The 19,253-nt window shown below is 40.8% G+C and overlaps 1 protein-coding gene across 15 annotated transcripts in view; it reads left to right on the forward strand.

Annotated features, from left to right (window-relative positions):
* Nucleotides 1-19,253, forward strand: part of afdna (afadin, adherens junction formation factor a) — a 121,759-nt gene that overhangs the window by 75,114 nt on the left and 27,392 nt on the right. For all 15 annotated transcript variants that reach the window (XM_076874087.1, XM_076874088.1, XM_076874081.1 and 12 more), the window contains one exon: nt 5,571-5,651. In XM_076874087.1, the coding sequence (XP_076730202.1) occupies nt 5,571-5,651 (81 nt within the window). The remainder of the gene's footprint in view (nt 1-5,570; nt 5,652-19,253) is intronic.

Here is a 19,253-nt window from a genome sequence, read left to right on the forward strand (position 1 = left end):
TGACAGCTAAGACAGCAGAAAACAAGACTAAAACTCAAAGTGGCTGCAGGGTCTTTGATGGCTGCAGAGTGACTTTGGGAAACTGTTCTTTTTTTCAGCATTTACATTTTCATGCTGCGCTCTTGCTTTGAGTGGATGATCTTCACTGAGATCCCATCCACTTTGCTCTGTATGCTGCCCAGACACGCCTCCATATTGTCAATAACGATGAGCTGCTCTTTGATACAAATATCTAATTGGCTGATCACATGGCAGCAACTCGGTGCATTTAAGCATGTCAACATGGCCACCATGACTTGCTGAAGCTCAGACTGAGTCTCAGAGTGGGGAAGAAAGGTGATTTAAGCAACTTTGTGACCTGGTTGTTGGTGCCAGACAGCCTGGTCAGAGTATTTCAGACTCTGCTGGGATTTTCCCACATGACCATCTCTGGGGTTTACAGAGAATGATGTAAAAAAGCAGAAAGATCCAGTGAGCAACACTTCTCTGGATAAAAACGTCTTTGAATGCACAAGACATTAAACCTTGAAGGAGAAGATCACACTGGGTGCCCCTCCTGTCAGCTAAGAGCAGGAAATCAATTCTATAGTTCAGCACAATTTGACATTAAGAGACTGAAAATTTGCTTCTGGTCTGATAAGTCTCAATTTCTACTCTGACATTAAGATGATGGGGTCAGAATTTGGCCTAAGCAACATAAAAGCATGGATCCATCCTGCTTTGAATCAGCATTTCAGACTGGTGGTGTCAGAGAGGTTTTCTTAGGACTCTGCACACCAATTAGTATTAATTGAGCATCGTTTAAACACCACCGCTGACCACGGCCACAGTGGTACCATCTTCTGCTGATTCCTTGAACATGACAGTAAGTTGTCTGTACTCATTTGGCCTCCGAAATCACCAGATCTCAATCAAGTAGAGCACCTTTGGGATGTGATGGAACATGTTTTCCAACAAATTTCCAACAAATCTGCAGCAACTGTGTGTTACTCTTGTGTCATTATAGACCCAAATCTCTGAGAATGTTTCCAGTATGCCAGTTCTGAAGGGAAAAGTGGTTCCTGAAAGGCATAAATACTAATGTGGCTAGTGTATACATTTTAATATTTCAGCTGTGTTAATAAACTTCATCTGTATGTTTCTTTTTAAAGACAAAAATGACAATAAGTAGAGGATTTCACAGAGTTTGGACAAGAGATTCAGGGTAGCTGAGACTAGCAGCCAAAAAAAGGTGAAATTCCTGTGCAGAAACTGAGCTGTAGACAATTTGACGGCACGACTGTCATAGTTTGACTATTTTTAGACACGTTTAAACCTGGAGACTGCTTTGATTTGAGTCCAGAGGGGTGTGTGTGTGTGTGTGGTCTCTCAATCTGAATGCAGAGATTAAAGTGACTTCAGAAGGATCTATTTACTTTTCATAAGACACACACCAAGACACAAGCGCACACACAATTTAATCAACACTAATCACGCTGCTGAAGTTGGGGAGCCCAGAGCAGTAAATGAGAGACTACTTTTACTTACACACACACACACACACACACACACAGCCACTTCCTCTGTAATTGGTCTGTTTATCCCTACTCTACTATTTTATGACTGTAGTCTCGACTGGCGTCTCACACAGCACACGCGCACACAGTGATTAATGGTGTGTGTTCAGGCAGACTGGTGGGTCGAGCTCTGCCTTGTCGACAGTTCTTAAGCGATCATTACAAGACCAGCTCTGCTCTGCAACCACTTTAGTGTCAAAGATGTGATATTGTTTGCTTTTTATGTGTATAAATGTATAAACTGGATTATGTGGAAAAGTCTGATACTAAATTACAAGTGGAATAAGGAGAGCCTGCAGTGATGTTTGAGCCCATGCTGTTGTACAGTATGAAAAATGACACAATATTGAGTTTTATTCAGTTAACGTTCAGTGACAGTTGCCTCGGGGTGCTTTATACCATTATGTAAAGACTGAAAAGTCATTAACCTGTGTGCTGCACTTGGTAACTGTGGAAAGAAAAACTCCCTTTAAACAGGAAGAGACTTGGATCAGAACCAGGCCTCAGGGAGCGGTGCCAGTTTACCGTGACTGGTTAGGAAGCGAAGAGAAAGAGAAAAGGATGGAAGAGGCCAAAAATGTGTAATGAGCTGTGCCTCCTGAGTACGTAATGTCTAATTAGGTTTAAGTTTTTCCTAAGAGCTTAAAGTCGTTAACCTCGTTTGTTTGTCTGATGAATAAACATGGGTATCAGTTAAGTTTAATTAATTTACTTGTGTTTAGTACAGCGGCGTGTCACACACAACCTAATTGTGGGCCTGATAATAACCTGTACAGGGCTTGAATTCCTCTGGACCCAAATCAAAGCATCTTCCAGGATTAATTCCTGTGGAGATATCTGCACGGAATTACAGTAATCTAATAATGTTTGGGCCACTGTTGCATTAGTGTGGAACAGCTGCAGCCTCTCTCTGCAGCGCTACAGGAAGTTTTGCTAGCATACACAGACTGGCTACAAAGGTGTGAACTTGAAGCCGTGCAGGCAATGACCGCCGGCTAAAAAATTTAAATCCACTTCAACTGATGAGGAGAACGCTGAACACCAAACACGGCGGCATTCCCAGTGAAGTTAACGTTAACAGCGTTAGTCCTTAGGATCCAGATGTGTAACAATAACATTATTAGGGTGGAGCAGCAGTTCAGAGAGATTCAGACTAACCAGCTAATTTATAATGAACAGAGCATGCCTTTTTTAATACGCATGCATAGATGTGACAAAGAACAGGGACAGGAGACATAAATTACAGCAGTATTGTATTTACTGGAGAATGACAGACGGTGAGGTAAGAATAGGACAACAAAACTTCACAAGTAAAGTTTTTGGAAGTAAACGGCAGCAGTATTTCATGATTATGATCAAACAATGTCTTTTTCCCATAAAATATTTCAAATCTAATTGATTCATTCATTTTCATTTACACACATACATTTTCGTTTATTTGTAACTTGGAAAGAAGAAATTGGTGACTTCACAACTGACTTGGGTTGTATTAGAAAGATTAGAATTGGAAGCTTTTATTGATATTATATAATGTACAATGAAATTGGAGCGCAGCAACAACTTAAGACACAATGAAGAATAAACATTTGATCATTTATACAGTAAATACATAAAGTGCTAGTACTCAAAGTACTAGGTATAAAAATTGCTACATATACTAAATAGGGGTGGGTTTTTATAATCGATTTATCGATTAAAATCGATTCTGGCTTGGGTAACGTAAAATCGATTCATTAAAATCCTGAATCGATTTTTTAATATTAATTTATTTTGCCCAAAATGCCAGAATCTCTGGTGAAACCTCACAAAATTTCAACAACCACCAAACAGCTAAGACAGTAAATGAGAGCAGGTACACGGCTTCTGCACAAAGACGTAAACACACAGCGCGGACCCGCGGATCAGAATCAGTGAGATGTCGCCTTTCTCAGCTGACGGTCGGGGCTGAAAGCCGACAGCTCGCTGATTCTGATCCGCGGGTCCGCGCTGTGTGTTTACGCCCTTTTTGCGCTGATCATATGGCTGTTAGTTTGATCTCTCTCCAAACAATATTGACCGAACCAGCAGCAAAAGAAGATCCAAACTACGCTTCACATAAACATCGTCATGAATTCCCTCTGACGTTTGCTGACTTTTCAGTATAAAAATCACACTTCATGCATAGCTCTCTCTCTCTCTCTCTCTCTCTCTCTCTCTCTCTCTCTCTCTCTCTCTCTCTCTCTCTCTCTCTCTCTCTTCTGCATTATTCGCTTGCCTGTTACGCACAAGTCTACCGTTGTTTACAGCGCTGTCGGCCGACGTTTTTTTTTTCCCCTTTTACTTACTTCCGAAAAGTAAACCTAATTTCTGCCGTTCAATATTGAACAAATTTAAACTTTTTAAAATTAAGCAAAATGCTTAGCCGTGTCTCTAATAAAACCGCTGTAACTTCAGAGGTAATGTTCATGTGTTGATTAATGGTTTTCTTTCATTTTTGATGTACTGCAGATTGTTTTTATAAAATCCCAGGCCAGGAAAAATCACCTTCATGTTTTTCTGTGTTTTATCTTCAGCTACTTTGACACAAAGGCCTCTGCTGTGATGCTCACACCTTGGATAAAGTCTTGCGTGTGTCAGCTTCCTTTTAATAGATACAAAAATATGTAAATGTACTGATCTGAATTATAATATTTCTGACTGTCAAAATTTCCCAGATTCGAATCGAATTAAATCGAATCGTGGATCGAATCGATTCGGGACCTTGTGAATCGGAATTGAATCGATTCTAGAAATCAGTGACGATACCCAGCCCTAATACTAAAGTATATAAAAAGTACTAATGTTTAATAAGGTTAGGTAGTCGGGTAACAAATGGTGAGAGTATCCCAAATATTACACAGTGATTTACCAATAATCTAATAATCGAATAACTCGGGTGTACTTGGTACATTCAGAGAAGAGGTGTTGAGGTTTGGAAAGAAGCCCTTCCTGGGTCTGTGTCCTTGATTTGCCAGAGAGCAACAAGTTAAACAGATGAAGGCCAGGATGTGAGGGTCCTTCAAATATGTCTGCTGAAGAAGGAGGAGGGAGGTTTACAGGTCCTGTATGGAGGACCGAGCTCAGCCAGCGATCTCCTGAGCCGTGGCTCTGTTTCTTCCTCCTCAGCAGTCTCAGGAAGTGAGGTCGTCTCTGTACCTTTTTAATAACCATTGGCAGCTCAGGTGTTCAGAAAGTACCCAGGAATTTGGAACCTTCTCCACACACTGATCACTGATGTAGGGCCACGTCTCGTCAATGAAGCCGAAGAGGGTTTTTCATTTTTTGTTTGTTTGTATCGGGTGTTCTTGGTCAGGTTGTACCTCAGATCTGAAATGTTTCTCTTTATAAACTTCAAGCAGAAAGTTGAATCTGTTTTCTAATAGAATTCAGCCTGATTGAGTGGGTATGCAGCTGTAATTTTAGTGTACGAGTTGTCCTCTTGACTTGTGGTTGTTGTTTTGTTTGCTTCTGGGTGTTGCTGCAGTTTGAAGCGCCAGTCAGCGACATGCAGGACAACAACACCAAACAAAAATAGACAATACGATGCAAGCATTTTTTTTTTTTTTTATGAGTGTGACATGAGCTTTTGGAGTATCCTTTGTCAGAATATTTTTTCATCATGTGGGAAACCTCGGTAGCTCTCTCTTTCTTTGTTTCTCCATCTTTCCCCACCCAGTCACCCAGCCCTGCTCAGCCATGAAGTGGTTTTCATTCTTGACTTGGTTCCAGCGACCACAGGTTCCTCTGCGGTCTTCCCCTTTTCCCCTTTATCCCTCCTTCAAGCCTTCCCTCCCTTTTCTCATCCCTCCCTCTTTTTTCTTCTTCTTCTTTTTTTTTAACTCTGCATTCTCTCACTATTCTCCTACATGTTTCAGACGAAGGGAACACGCTAAAGGAGAGTTGAGCTTTCCTCAGGCCTTTTTCCACGCATTCGCTCACAGTGAGAGGTTACATCCTCGCTTACAGTTTGTCCTTCCTGTCCATCTCTCTTTTCAGCCAATGAGGAAAGAGCCGGAGGTTGTCACAGTAACCCTGAAGAAGCACAACGGCATGGGCCTCAGCATCGTGGCCGCCAAGGTAGGAAATGTCACCTGGAAGTTTGTTAAAGAGTGAAAGTCAAACTTTGGCAGCTCTGAGATGTTTTCAGTTTGTTGGGGTTTATTTACTTTTTAAAATTTTGCAGGAAACTTTTCCTAAAAATGAAATCTAACACTGAAAAGTAAACGACTGGCATGCATTTGACAGGAAACCCCAAAATAACTTGGATGTTTTTATCGTGGCTGTAGAGATGGTGTGTGTGTGAGGCTGAGCGACACACTGCTGACAGAACAGGCTGCTGTTTAAAATAGACTCCTTTCACTGTTGAGTCTGACAGCAGCACAGAGACTAAACAGCAACACTACAAAGAAACTTCTGGATGAGCCCCGGACAAAAACGTGCTCTGTGCAGTTTGCTGATTTAAGGGAGGGGATGTGGGGCTGTGCGGTGGGGCTAATTTAACTGTAGATCATTGTCTGTCCGTGTGTTTGTGTTACCGCACCTCTGATGTGTGGACCAAAGTACAAAAGTCTGCAGATGTCCGTGTAAGATGCAATTTTGGCTTACATACACATAAAAGTATTAATTTAATAATCCAACAAAAGATACATGAACAGGAGGTTTACACACTTGGGCATATGTGAATATCCAGGTCCTTAATTTGTTGCATCCATACACCACCTCAGTGGATTTGAAATGAAACAGTTTGAAGTTCGGACCTTAAGCTTTAATTCAAGTGGCCTGACAAAAATTTTGCATCAACTGTTTAGGAATTAAAGCTATTTTCACACCTTGTTCCCCATTTTCACAAGACCAAAAGTGATTGGACGATTGACCATGTCACAGCCATAAAGAAATTCCAATTTCCAAGCTAATTCCAAGCTTACAAAACACTTTAAAATAAAGTAACATTAATCCGTGTTAATTTTGTGCTTTGTGAGTTTGCCCTGCTGTAAATCTCTCACGCAGTCATAAAGTGCGAGCAATTGTTGTAAATCGGTATGTGTAAATCACCTGACATGCTCAAGTCAGTCAGGTAAACAGAGTGTGGGGCAGGAGTTTTGACGTTGCATCGTATAGTTGTTTTTCATGAGGCAATGATAGGATTAGATAACCAGGACTTCATATGGAGAGGTTTTGTTTTGTAGCTGTCAAGTCATTTCATTTTTGTCGTTGGATTGCATGCAAACTGCTTTAGGGAAAGCACGAATCAGAAACTTCCGAAGTGTAAAAGAAGGTCCGAAGGTTGCTGCTGCAGACTGATAAGCAGTTTCATGTGCAGGTGAGGCTGGTTCCCTCATTATTTTACAACAAACGGCGCAGGCATAAAATCTGAAGTTGAATCCAAGTGTTGAGTTAGTATTTTACAGCCTTTAATTGTATTTTTTTTAGATAAGGACCAATGAGATGCCAGTGTGTCACAAGACTTAAACCAAAATAAAGCTTTCAGAGAGTTGGCAAAAACATCAGGAGTGGCCAAACAATCAGCAAACTGGTTTATTGTTTGAAGGATTGCAGCAACCAGCTCAGCAACACCAAAAGACCTGAAAAACTACAGGGTCACTGATGTTTATTGAAAACATAACTACTGATAGAAGCAGCAAGATGAATTGAAGTGTATAGGACTACTTTCCCAAAATGATCAGATTGAGCTTCACAATTCAAAATGATAACGGCCCAAAGCACACTGTTGAACCAACACAAGCCAGTTTTCTTAAGCAAAGGCAGGTACCTGATTTCAACCCAACAGTACATCTGTTTCACTGGCAGAAGATATCAAGAGGCGAAACACAGCTTTTGGTGATGTTCATGGGCTCTAGACTTCAGCCACTGAGACAAAGGGTTTTCATCCAACTGTTTAAAAACTATCCTTATACTTATTTTTATCACATATTGATTGTTTTGATTTCTAGTTTTGCAAAGAGGAAAAAAACTACAAAGTATATGTTGATGTCTAACAAATTATGGACCGAACTGTACCTGGAACGCCGTCCAAGAAAATGCAGAGCTTCATTTTGGTAGAGAAAATGAATGTGGCTTGGATACCTGCTCAGTATGGATGTAATAAACATGTTGCTTTGGCTCCAAGTTTTGAGTTACTCATTTTGGCCACTGTCACCTTGTTGCTAATGCCCAGATACTGATTGTGTAGATTGCTTGTTAGTGCCAATTAACAGAAAATGCTAAACTTTTTTGGACTGTTGATCCACACAGTGGGCCACCAAATTGGACAGACTGTCACAATTCATTATTTGATGGTTGTAAACATGTTAATTTCAGCTCTGAGGCGTAGTATTTTAACATGACACATTTACATTAACACTGGAGGAACTGCAGCCGCAGAGGCTGCTGTTTAGTAAAATGTAATGACTGTGACACCGAGCTACTTCAGATGAACTGAAAATTTAAACAAAAACACTTCGAAACGCAAAACATTTCATTCAAGTCCAGGAAAAACACAGTTGCACAACTTGAAGTTGAAAACAATTAAAATGTTAAGTCTGCTTCCAAAATAGTTTATATAAGCTCACCGCACATCACAGGGAGGCTGTAATGTGAAACGTGGAGTATATTCAACTGACATCATCTTCCAGTCCAGTCTCGTCTCCACTGGTTCCCTCTAATCTTACATGTCACAGCCATCATCAGGCGACTCATCCTGAGTGTTTCATAGCAACAAGAAAAGGCTTCGCTACCCTGTATCTTTCCTAATGTTAGTAAGAAATCAACTCACTGGCTCGCTTTCTTGAATTTAAAAAGTTTTCTGACTTTTTTTGAGCTGCAAGCCAAACATGAACCGATGCACAGCATGTACCTCAGAGCCCCCAACAGTGTCCGACATGGTTTTGATTATAATTTGAAATGGCAAAGAGAAGTGAGACACAGTTGGGTGTCCAGTTTGACTAACAAGTTTCCTTCAGGGGCAACCCTTCACTTTCAGGCCAGACAGTTACATAATTCTACATTAAGGCCGTTCCATCACCAAGATTTCCCCCTAACTGGGTTCCTCGTTGTACTGTAGCTTATCTTGTACAGAACAGCAGTATCAAACCAGTATACATCCATGCAAGAGGATATGAGTAGATAAGACTACTACGGTTTGCTCTATGTACAAAACATAATGATTTTCTTTCTTTCTTTTGATTGGAGCAAGTTTCCTGCTTAAGGCGAGAGCTTTCCTGTGTGTGTGCAGTCTGACTCTGTGTGTGTGGATGGGAAGAGTGGGAAGGAAGGATGTGCTGAGGAAACCTCCTTGCTCTGTTTATTTTCAGAGCTGTGTGGATGTTTGAGAGAGTGGCAGAGATGTGTGTATGTGGGATGGGAAAGGCAGGTAGAGTGAATTTTGTCAAACAGATGCCTAAATTCTCTGTAAACTGGGCTGAGCTTTGTCCTATTATATAACTCAGAGTGTGTGTCTGTGTGCGCGTGTGTGGTATTTGCCTGGTGGAGCTGAAGCAGCGCTCCACCTCAGTCCGACCAGCTGGCGTCCCAGCCGACACTTCACCTCTGGACCGCTGTCTGAATTTGCTGTTTCTTAACAAACACTCTGCAATTAGGACGCCGTGGAGGAATTTGGGAGCTCTTGGGAACATTTGAGGAATTTACTGCAACACACACTGGACTGTTGGGCAACTTTTAAATTTTTTTATTATAACACTTTTTCTATATTAAGATTTATTCTTTTTCCCGGTCAAACCTTTGAGAATGAAGAGCGGAAAGATTCCTGCACGTCTTTGCTTTACATACAGGAACTTTTTTATCCCGCATTTCTGTCCGTAAACAGTGATTTTTAAAAGTTCAGCTCAATGGATTACGCTCAGTCTGTGTAATTGCTGGGAGGTTTTAGACTTGTCGGTTCATGTTAGCAGGTTGATTCGTTCTCTGGGATTTAAAAAAAAAAAAAGAAGGAAGGAAGGAAGGAAGGAAAGAAAAGGAAAAAACAGGTGTGTGCAGTTGGTGCGGGTGTGTGTGTCCTCCGCTGTGGATGTCCCCAGTGTGAACTGGTCTGGATAACAAGCAGCTGCAACATGTGGTTTTCTGTGGTGGGCAGGAAAGACCAGGTAACTGCTCTTTTTATGTCATTTGTGTCTTTTAAAGGCAAAGAGACTGTTTCTGTCTGCTCTCTTTGATGTTATTATAAATTTAAAAAAAAAAGATTTGAAAGGTGGTCTGTAAGTTTGCATCCATGTAAACCCGATTAAGACTGTTGCGTTTCATGTACGATAGACTCGCTCTGCTAAAATGTTGACCTTACTGGGGTTTTTCCTGGCTCAAATCTCACTGTTTGATATACAAAAAAAATAATAGGTGTACTTCAGTAAATTAAATACCATCATAATGTACGTGAGGGAGGAAGTTTCCTTTTGTGCTGGTAACAATCTTTTAGATGGACACGAGTAGTCCATGAGTATTTAGTGTTTATTTAGAAGCACATGCTTGTGAAGCAGCTGGTTGAATATTCCTGGATTTATCGAGTGCAATGGCCTGCTGGTCCATCACTCTTGGCAGTTTGCTGACAGTGCCGTTCTGTCACTGGTTAAACAAAAACCCCTGGTGTTTTTAATAGAAGGGAAAAAGAAAAGGGTAAAGTGCTCTTCAGCCAGATTTAAATTTGTGGCCTGATTTAAAATGTAGATTCTAAAAGAAGACTCCTTAATCAGATTTTGCAGAAATCTCCATAAATTTTAAAATATTTTATTAGACTTGAAGAATTTCTTTTTTGTGTGGTGGGGAGGGGGTCTGACAGTTCAGTGCAGTTTAAATGCTAGATAAGAATTCTGGTGTAAAATGGGAATATTAGCTCATAAAATCTGTATGTCGAATCAGTGATTGCTCTGTTTGAACTCTCAACCTTTACATGTTGGTCATTTTGTTGGAGCCCTTTGTCTCTGTGGAACAAACGTGTGGAGAGCAGATTAGCATCCTTAAAAATACTACATCAGTCAAACCCACACACGTGTGTTTTATTGTATTGTGTTTGTCTTCCCTCCGGGCAGCTCCCAGCTGCAGTTGAGGAAACACTCGCTCCCCTCCTCGTCTTCGCCCTCCTCTTGTTGTCCGTTGGTGTGTTTACTCCTTTATCAGCGAAAGAAAGGAACAGAACATCCTCTCTGTACAGATTTAAAAACACCAGATAATGTTTGTGTTGTGTCGTAATTGAGGATTCCCAGAGACAGGACAGTGTTTGATAAAGGAGAGCTTTTCCAATCTCCAGTTAAAAATTCTGGTCATTTATACTGCTTTGGTTGATACATCCCATCAACTGTTAAAGTTGAGCTTGGTTAACGCTTATGAGGAAATGTCTCAATTTTCAATAATTAAATATGTATATTAAAAATGATTAAATGGTGGAGGTTATAGAATTTGTTCACAGTCCTCTTCAGGGGTTTTGTGGTTCGGTCCGAGTTAATTTAAAATGTCCTGTTTTCAGATAACTGAATGACCGAATTATTTTGTCAATGCAGGCCCTTAACTACCATCAAAACAGCTAACACACTCGGACCGTTTACCAAGCAGCTGCCCTGCACCGCTGACCTTTGGAACCACGATGTTCTCTGATGAACTCTATTATTACAATTTTACAAGAAATCTGAAAAGTTAAAAGCCAGAAAGTGTCTCGTTCAGGTCTGTTTTGGCAGCAGGTGAGCTACTGTGCTCTCATTGGCAACTTCTGGCCGTCACTCATACCTTCTTCTGAAAGGGGCGGAGCCTGCAGCTGTTAAGATTTAAGCTCTTGCCGATGATACGTTGTTATCCCTACATTACTAGGAAACTAATTTATATATTTCTTTCTTTCAAATGTTTTGCTTTTTGTGTGCACTTGCAGACAGACAGGGAATAGAGGTTTAAACAGTTAAGTTTGGCACTCAAACCAGAGTTATGCGGCTTGAGAAATGAGCTATAAACTGAAAAGGAGGAGGATTGAATCTGTTTCTGCAGTGTTTGAAGCTTTAGTTGTGTGTGTTTGTTTGTTAGCTGATAGAAGCGTATTGGAAGTGTAACAATAGCATGAGAGCGTCCCACTAAGGGCTGGAACAATGAAAGGATGTACCGCACGCACACACACATGCATTCGCTTTCCTGTTGGGCAGGAGGTGTTTACAAGGTGTGGAAGGAGAGCGTTTGTTCACCTTGGCGCTCGTTATGAAATCTATGTAGTCACATTTTGGCACATCTGTGTGGGGAAAAACTGAGGCATGCTTGTAAAAGGCTAGGGCTTTTTCATTGTTTGTCTTTTGCTTATTTTGTTTACATTTTTGTAGTTTTGGTCTTATTTCAGCATTTTGCTTTTTTAAAAATTTGAATTGCATTTATTTCTAGTGCCGTATGTGGTCTGTTGGATTAAAAACAAAAAATAAATACATAAATAAAATGAAATATTTTTTTGGTAAATCTTTAGTTTGGTTACTACAGCTTCTGCATTTACCACGTGATGTATTCAAGCCCCAAACTCCATTTTTATCCTTCTGCAAAATCACTGGAAAATAGTTCATCCATCCTTCAGCTGATCCATCCATTTATGTCTTTCCGTCCATCAGTCTAACAGCCGGGCCATCCATGCATCCTCCTGTCAATCATCTTTCTATCTGTCAGCCGATTCATCCATTTATCTTTCCATCCATCTGTCTGTCAGCCAGTCCGTTCGTCCATCCACCCGTCTGCTAGCTGATCCCTCCATCCATATATCTGTCAGTGAATCAGTCAGTCAATCCACCCATCTTTCTATCTGTCAGCTGATCAGTCCAGGACTTGTTCTTTTTTTTCTTCTTCTTTTTTTTTTTTTTTAAAATTTCTGAGTTTTGCAGTTTACAATGCTAGGTACAGGCACTAGTTGATACAATTTGCAGTCATTGTCTGATTTTGTCCATTCCGCACCAAAAAGCACACCCTACTACCAGTAGCAATAAAATACTTTTCTGGAGCTGAAATATATGCATCTCACCATTATTTGAGACCCTGAACTTCGTAGATATACGTAGGATAATCTGAGATGGACAGAACAAAATACTTGAACAGTTTTTGAGTTACCAGGGTGCTCTGACCTGCACATTTGACCTTCTATTTCACTACTTTCCCATCTTCCATCACGGTCTCTGTTTAATACAGGGGTAAGAGATCAGCCATCATCTTGGCTTGTGGGTTACCTACTATAAACCTGTTGAAGTCAGCATTTTTGTATTTATTCAACAATCGCAAAGGTTTAGGAATGTCTCTGTAGCAACAGGCGCAACAAAATTTAAATCAGAGAATTGGGAACAAACAAGTGGACAGTCTGTACCTGCCCAGGGAAGGCAAGAGAAGAGACTTAATCACCTAAAAATGATAAAGCATACCTGCGAGGGTGAGCTGAGCATAAATTCCTCTCGTGGATAAGTGGTTTATAACCTCAGTCAAGCTGCGGAAAGGTTGACATGCTTTCAAACTGTAAGCTGTAATTTTGGTATGCCGCCAGCCTGCATTAGCAGCAGTTTGTGTCAGATGTGTATCAGACGTACGTGACTCGTGTGTTTCTCAGTGTGAGTCAGCCACAGAATGGCTGAGGAGAAAAATGTCACATCACTTTGAGTCGTATTTATTTTCCTCTCTTCAAGAGGAGCGATTATTACCAGAGACATAAGTGAGAAACATGGTGCCTAAAGAGTAGACTAGAAATCTATTGGAGGACTCGGCAGCAGGAAAGTTGGTGTAGAAGGATAACTTTCAAAGAAAGAAGCAAAAGCCTTTTAAAACCTTATTTTTGGGTAAAGCCGTTACCTTCATTGCAGAAATAATTAAAGGAGGAAATTTGATTACATTGCATTTACCAGATGCGCAATACACCTCATTTATGAGCTGTAGAAATTGTTATATATCACAGCAGTCCTACCTCTATAACAGACAACACTTTGTTTTTAGTGGGTTATCAGCTCACGTTAGACACCCAGGAAGAATGAAATTGTGGGCAGAGGAGAGCTTTTGATACTTGGTGTTCTTTGTACGAGTCGAGGACGGGCTTTTCTTCTTTAACAGGTGTGAGTTCAGAGAGATTTTGAGTGTGGAGCCAGCAAGGCCACCCTCGGGGCACTGATGTTCAAGCTCATGTTTGTTGTGTGGCTAGAACTTGTAAGACAAGAGCACCTGACAGGATTACATTGATTCATTGTAGGTTACACTGAGAAGTGTGACGCATAGCAACAGGATTTGGAGTTGGCTGAATATTAAAAGCTGGATTTTCCATAAAGGTTGAATTTGGAAGTATATTTAAGAGCAGACTTCTTCGGGTTGTTTCACTCTAATAGAGGTGTGATGTCTTAAAGGTGCGCTTTATTTGGTGTGCGAGGGTTCGTTACAGGACTAAATAAATAAAGGGTCTTCAGATATTTCAGTTATTCTTATGCATCTAAATTTGTGTTGATTTGTTGCCAATGCTTGTGACAAGCAACACACCTCAAAATTAACAATTTATAGCTTAATTGTTGCAACAAACTTGCTGTTTGCATTTGCTCGTGCATGTTTCAACCTGCCTGTGAATTTGCAGTTGGCCTGCTCGTCTTCTCTGTTTACACAACAGAGAGACCGTGACTCGTATTTGTAATCAGTACGTTTAACAGAGTTTTGTTTGCCTTTTAGCTTCTTATTAGGATTTAAGCTCATCAGCTAGTGCTCATTTATTTATACAAAAGAATCCACCTGGATAACATCAATCTCTTTTATATTTTTTTGCCGCGGTGCAATTTCTTTTCTAATGTGTCGTATTATCTGATGTCTAGCGCTCTATAGCTACACTAGAGGCCAGGCTGAAACGGTTAGAGATGAGGTTTCAGGTTTCAGCACTTCCAGCTCCTCCCAGGTTTTCCAGCACACTGAAGCATAAAAGGAAAAAACATCTCAGTTAATTAGCTGCTGTTTGTGTTTCTATTGACTCACTCGAGTTGGTTTCCACCCAAAAATGCAAAGTATGCACCCTTTACCTGCCTCTCCAGTCTGAGGCCTTCACAGCACGATAAAACTCTGTTACATCCCAGCTCACTAGGTTCAGAGGCAAAAAGGTAACCAACCACAAGGAAAGCGGTTTAGACTGAGTCGTTTATTTAATAGATTTTATTAGTAGTCATGTAAAAGGGAACCAGAAGCGTGGAGCAGGAGGCTGCTGCTCAAGCCAAGCGCCAAATAAGTAAAACAAAAGGTGATTGCTAATGGAAGGGTCTTAGCTAACGTGTGCTGTTGTCATTAAGAATAATATTTTTGAAAAAATGAAATCCAGTGCTTACTGGCCCACCTACTAAAACAAAAATGACATAGGAAGTGGCCTTCCTAGCAGACAAATTCAAATTCAAATTTTATTTGTCACGTACACAGTCATACACAGTACGATATGTAGTGAAATGCTTGGACAACTGCTCGTGACCTAAAGAGAACAAAAAAGGAAAAGGCTATGAATAAGATAGGAAATAAATATGAAAAATTAAAAAGGGTAAATTTAACTAGGAAGGAATAAAATATAAATTAAGGTTAAAAATGAAATAACTGTACAACACAAATTAGAATGAAGGGTACATTTAACTGGGAAGAATAAGATAAAGATAAATATATAAATTAAAGTTGAAAATAAAATAACTGTACAACAAAATACACAATACACAATATAGAACTATATAAGAATGTATGAAGAAATCTAAATATAAATAAATATATACACAATAACAGCAGCTGTACAAGTATTAACCGGAAATGAAGAATATAGTGACCAGTGTTGTGCAAAAACAAAGTCCAGAAAGTCCAGTGTGTGTGTAAGAACTGTATGTGTGGGTCAGTACTGTGTGGTGGTGTGATTGAGAGACCGTATCGCCTGCGGGAAGAAGCTCCTCCTCAGTCTCTCTGTGTTGGTCTTCAGGGAGCGGAATCGCTTTCCTGACCTCAACAGAGAGAACAGTCTGTTGTTGGGATGGCTGAGGTCCTTCACCATCTTCCTGGCCTTGGTCCAGCACCGCCTGCTGTAGATTGAGTGCAGGTCAGGGAGCTCGGAGCGGATGGTGCGCTCAGCTGACCGCACAACCCTCTGTAGAGCTCGTCTGTCCTGCATGGTGCTGTTCCCGAACCAGGTTAAGATGTTTCCCGCCAGGATGCTCTCTATGGTGCACGAGTAAAAGTTCCTGAGCACCTTGGAGGGCAGTTGGAAGTCTCTCAAGCGTCTGAGGTGGTAGAGACGCTGTCGGGCCTTTTTCACCACGGTGTTGATGTGACAGGACCATGACAGGTCCTGCGTGATGTGAACTCCGAGGTATTTGAAGCTGTCCACTCTCTCCACTGGGCACTCGTTGATGACAGCACTTAGTGTTTGTCACACTACAGTAAAAATGATGGCATCTTCATTATAGTCTTTTACATTTTGAGACTGATTGTACGTAGTTGTGGTGACCAAGAGGTTACTTAGAGCTTGCAGGTGTTGTGCACTCAACCCTGGGCTGCAACATTCAGTCACAAGGCCCAGGACACCTGTCTCCAAACAAACAGGGTCTGAGTTGGCGTGTAATCCCTCTGTAATCCCCCTTCGCACAGGTTTGCAGATAAGTGCCAACAACAATAATAATAATAATAATAATAATAATAATAATAATAATAATAATAATAATAATAATAATAATAATAATAAAGTGCCTCGCTTTGCAATGGGAGACTCAACCTAACTGGTTGCCAACTGGTTATATTCTGGGACCAGACCGATTAAGTATGGCAGCAGGTGGGCATTGCAAACAGTGGAGCGACCCAGGTCCATAACTGCTCTGCTTTTAAAAGTGCTTTATAAATAAACATCAATAAAAGTGTAAATATAACATTTGCAGTGAATAATGTTTCTGCCTCTGCCATTCTTGTGAATGTCTGCACCTCCACTCATTGCAACTCGTCAGTTGATCTCTGACCTTTACACATCGACTTCCACAGTAGCACATCTCAGCTGCTGTACCTTAACTACTTCCTCAGTCTGTGGGCTGCGTCCTGTGTGTGCTGCGTCCTGTACGTGCTGCTGTAGTCAGTTGGAGTCATCAGACACGAGCTGATGCCGATGCTGCCCTTCTGAGCCCCGCTGTAGGATCCTCTTATCTTTCCTTAAAAAAAAAAAAACCAACCCATGATATCCTCCAGGGATCTAGGGAATTCCCGCAAGTGTCTCTGGGCCTCATTCTGGATCAGTGCATGAGGGCCTGGCTCCGTCTGAAACAGACGCTCTTTTAATGTCGCCTGTAATGTATAACAGACATGAGACAGTCAGAATGATTCACTGTCCTCCTCTCATCTTAATGTCAGTCACAGGAAATTCGTGCCTGCATGAATGCAGCCTCATTATCTCTCTCTCTCACTCACTCACTCACTCACTCACTCACACACACACACACACACACACACACACACACACACACACACACACACACACACACACACACACACACACACACACACACACACACACACACACACACTGAGAGCTGAAACCTTGTGGCTCAAATGGCTTCAAGGCCTGAGGGTCTGCGCTGGAGAAACAAGAACACAATGTTCACTCAATGTTAAGTGCATATTTAAATGAGCTAGTCATTGGAGTAAAAATAGGGAAAATTATGCACTTTTAAAATATACTAGTAATTGTCATGCATAAGCTCTAGACTTCAATAGCAGGCTTTCATCCACAGTCCACACACATTTGGGCAAAATATGTGAAAGCTCTGGCATACATTCCTCTCATTTAGAAGACGGGGCAACACAAAGGCCTTTGTTACTTAAAAGCAGCTACATTTCTTTTTTTTTTTTTTTTTTTTTTTTATGTCTCCACATACTCAGTTGTTTCCTTCTGCAGGAAATCATTTATAGTCAACAAACGTCTCAGTAACAGGCGCTCTGGTTGACCTGCTAAATTTTGAGGAAATATGAGCTACTTATGGTAATCATTGAGGCAATGGTAAAGTAAGAAATTTTCAATTTGCTGCTTAAAGAGTTAATTAAATTTCCTTTTTTTCTGGCCTGTTTATCCAGTGTGCAAAGCCCTGACCTCAGAAAAACCAGATAAGTAGCAAAACAAAAATTAGTTTTTGCTTTATTTTTCAAATTCATTCTCTGACTTGTGAGTTTTGCAGTCATTGTGGCTGCTTTGGTTTCTCTCTGATGGCAACAGTAGAGATGTGAGGGCTTGATTTCATCTCCTTACGCTCCTTGCGGCATTGATGGGCCATTAAAATCCTAAGTTTCTACATGAGAAACTGGGACTGTTGTGGAGAGCCGCACCGTTGAGCTTATGAAGAGCTAAAATTGAAAAGACCGAGCAGAATTATGTTGAGATTAATGGCGGGGTTCTCCAGTCCTCAACTTTAGTGCAGTCTAGCAAAATCAGTACTTGTGTGTCTGTGCATGCAACAGAGGATAATGTCACCATAGCCTGCAACAAACCTGAGTGCTAATTCATCGAAGGCCAAGATGGGCTGGTGATGTGCAGCCCTAAATGGGTGAATAGCACTACAGGCCAGAGGGAAAACACATTAACCTTTGATTTTAGGGTAAACTTTAGCGTTGAAATGTCTCCATTCCTCCAGGTGTTTGTGGTTTGTTCTGCAGTCTTTGTCTTCTAAACCACAGCTCATGAATCAGTTCATAAAAGTGACCTGCTATCAGTGAGAGCTGTTAACCTGAGTGCAACCCCTGTTTTGTTTTTTTTGTTTTGTTTTTTTCATAAGACGTGGCTTTACACAGACACACTGCCACGTTGCCAGGTCTGACAAATGGCAGCAATTAGAAGTCTTTTTAACCCACTTCACAGTTTTATGAGTGACTTTATAGTCATGCTGTGATTCTTAATGTGGAGGTTGTGCGTTTGAACCTTTCTTGTGATGTTTTGGGTCGCCTTTAAGCTGTATTTTCTTAAACTGGCTTGAAAGTATGAAGACTTGTCTCCAGTCTTTTATCAGCAAGATTGTCAGATATGTTTTCTTTGCTTCTTAAAAGAAAAAGAGAACATTTCTTAATTTATCCTCACTTAAGAAAATCCTGAAGTGCTGGCGGTGGAAAATAGTTTCATACTTTGCACAGCACGATCTCTACAAAGAAAGACTGCTGAGATATTTTTATGGTTTCTGGTTCAACAGTTGCACAAACTCCAAGGATAAACATGCGTTGATGGTAAAGAAAGCGTGTGATAGAGTTTGATAGTAAGCCAGCGCTCTCCACTTCACAGGAAAACTACACATACAGTCAGAACGCGTCGACAGGAGCTCTGGGCTTTGTGAGCACATTGACACTAGCACGTGTTTGTCCTCCCCCTTCTTTCGTTTTGGAAAAAAAATCTTTGTTGCTATGCTTTGTAAAGAAAAGATTTGACTTAAAGAAAATGTTTTGACACAAACTTAATCTGTGCTGAATCCTGTGGAGAGATGTGATTGTTTTTGCTGTAAATATTACAGGCGTACAGCAAAGCCTTTGAGTGTGTTTGACTGCAGTAAATGTCTTGAAGAGTTTCAGTTTGACATGTGAGTGAACTTGCTATAGTTCAGGAAATGACAGCTTTGCAATCCAGCCTGGTTCTGTTCAGCATCAACTTGTAGATCTAAATGTGTGTTTAATAAAAACCTGCTGATCCTGGACTCCTACCAGGTCCAGACCTTCAGTCACCGTTTCTGT

The sequence above is a fragment of the Maylandia zebra genome, linkage group LG15, assembly GCF_041146795.1.
Source record: "Maylandia zebra isolate NMK-2024a linkage group LG15, Mzebra_GT3a, whole genome shotgun sequence".
Classification (NCBI taxonomy): Eukaryota; Metazoa; Chordata; class Actinopteri; order Cichliformes; family Cichlidae; genus Maylandia; species Maylandia zebra.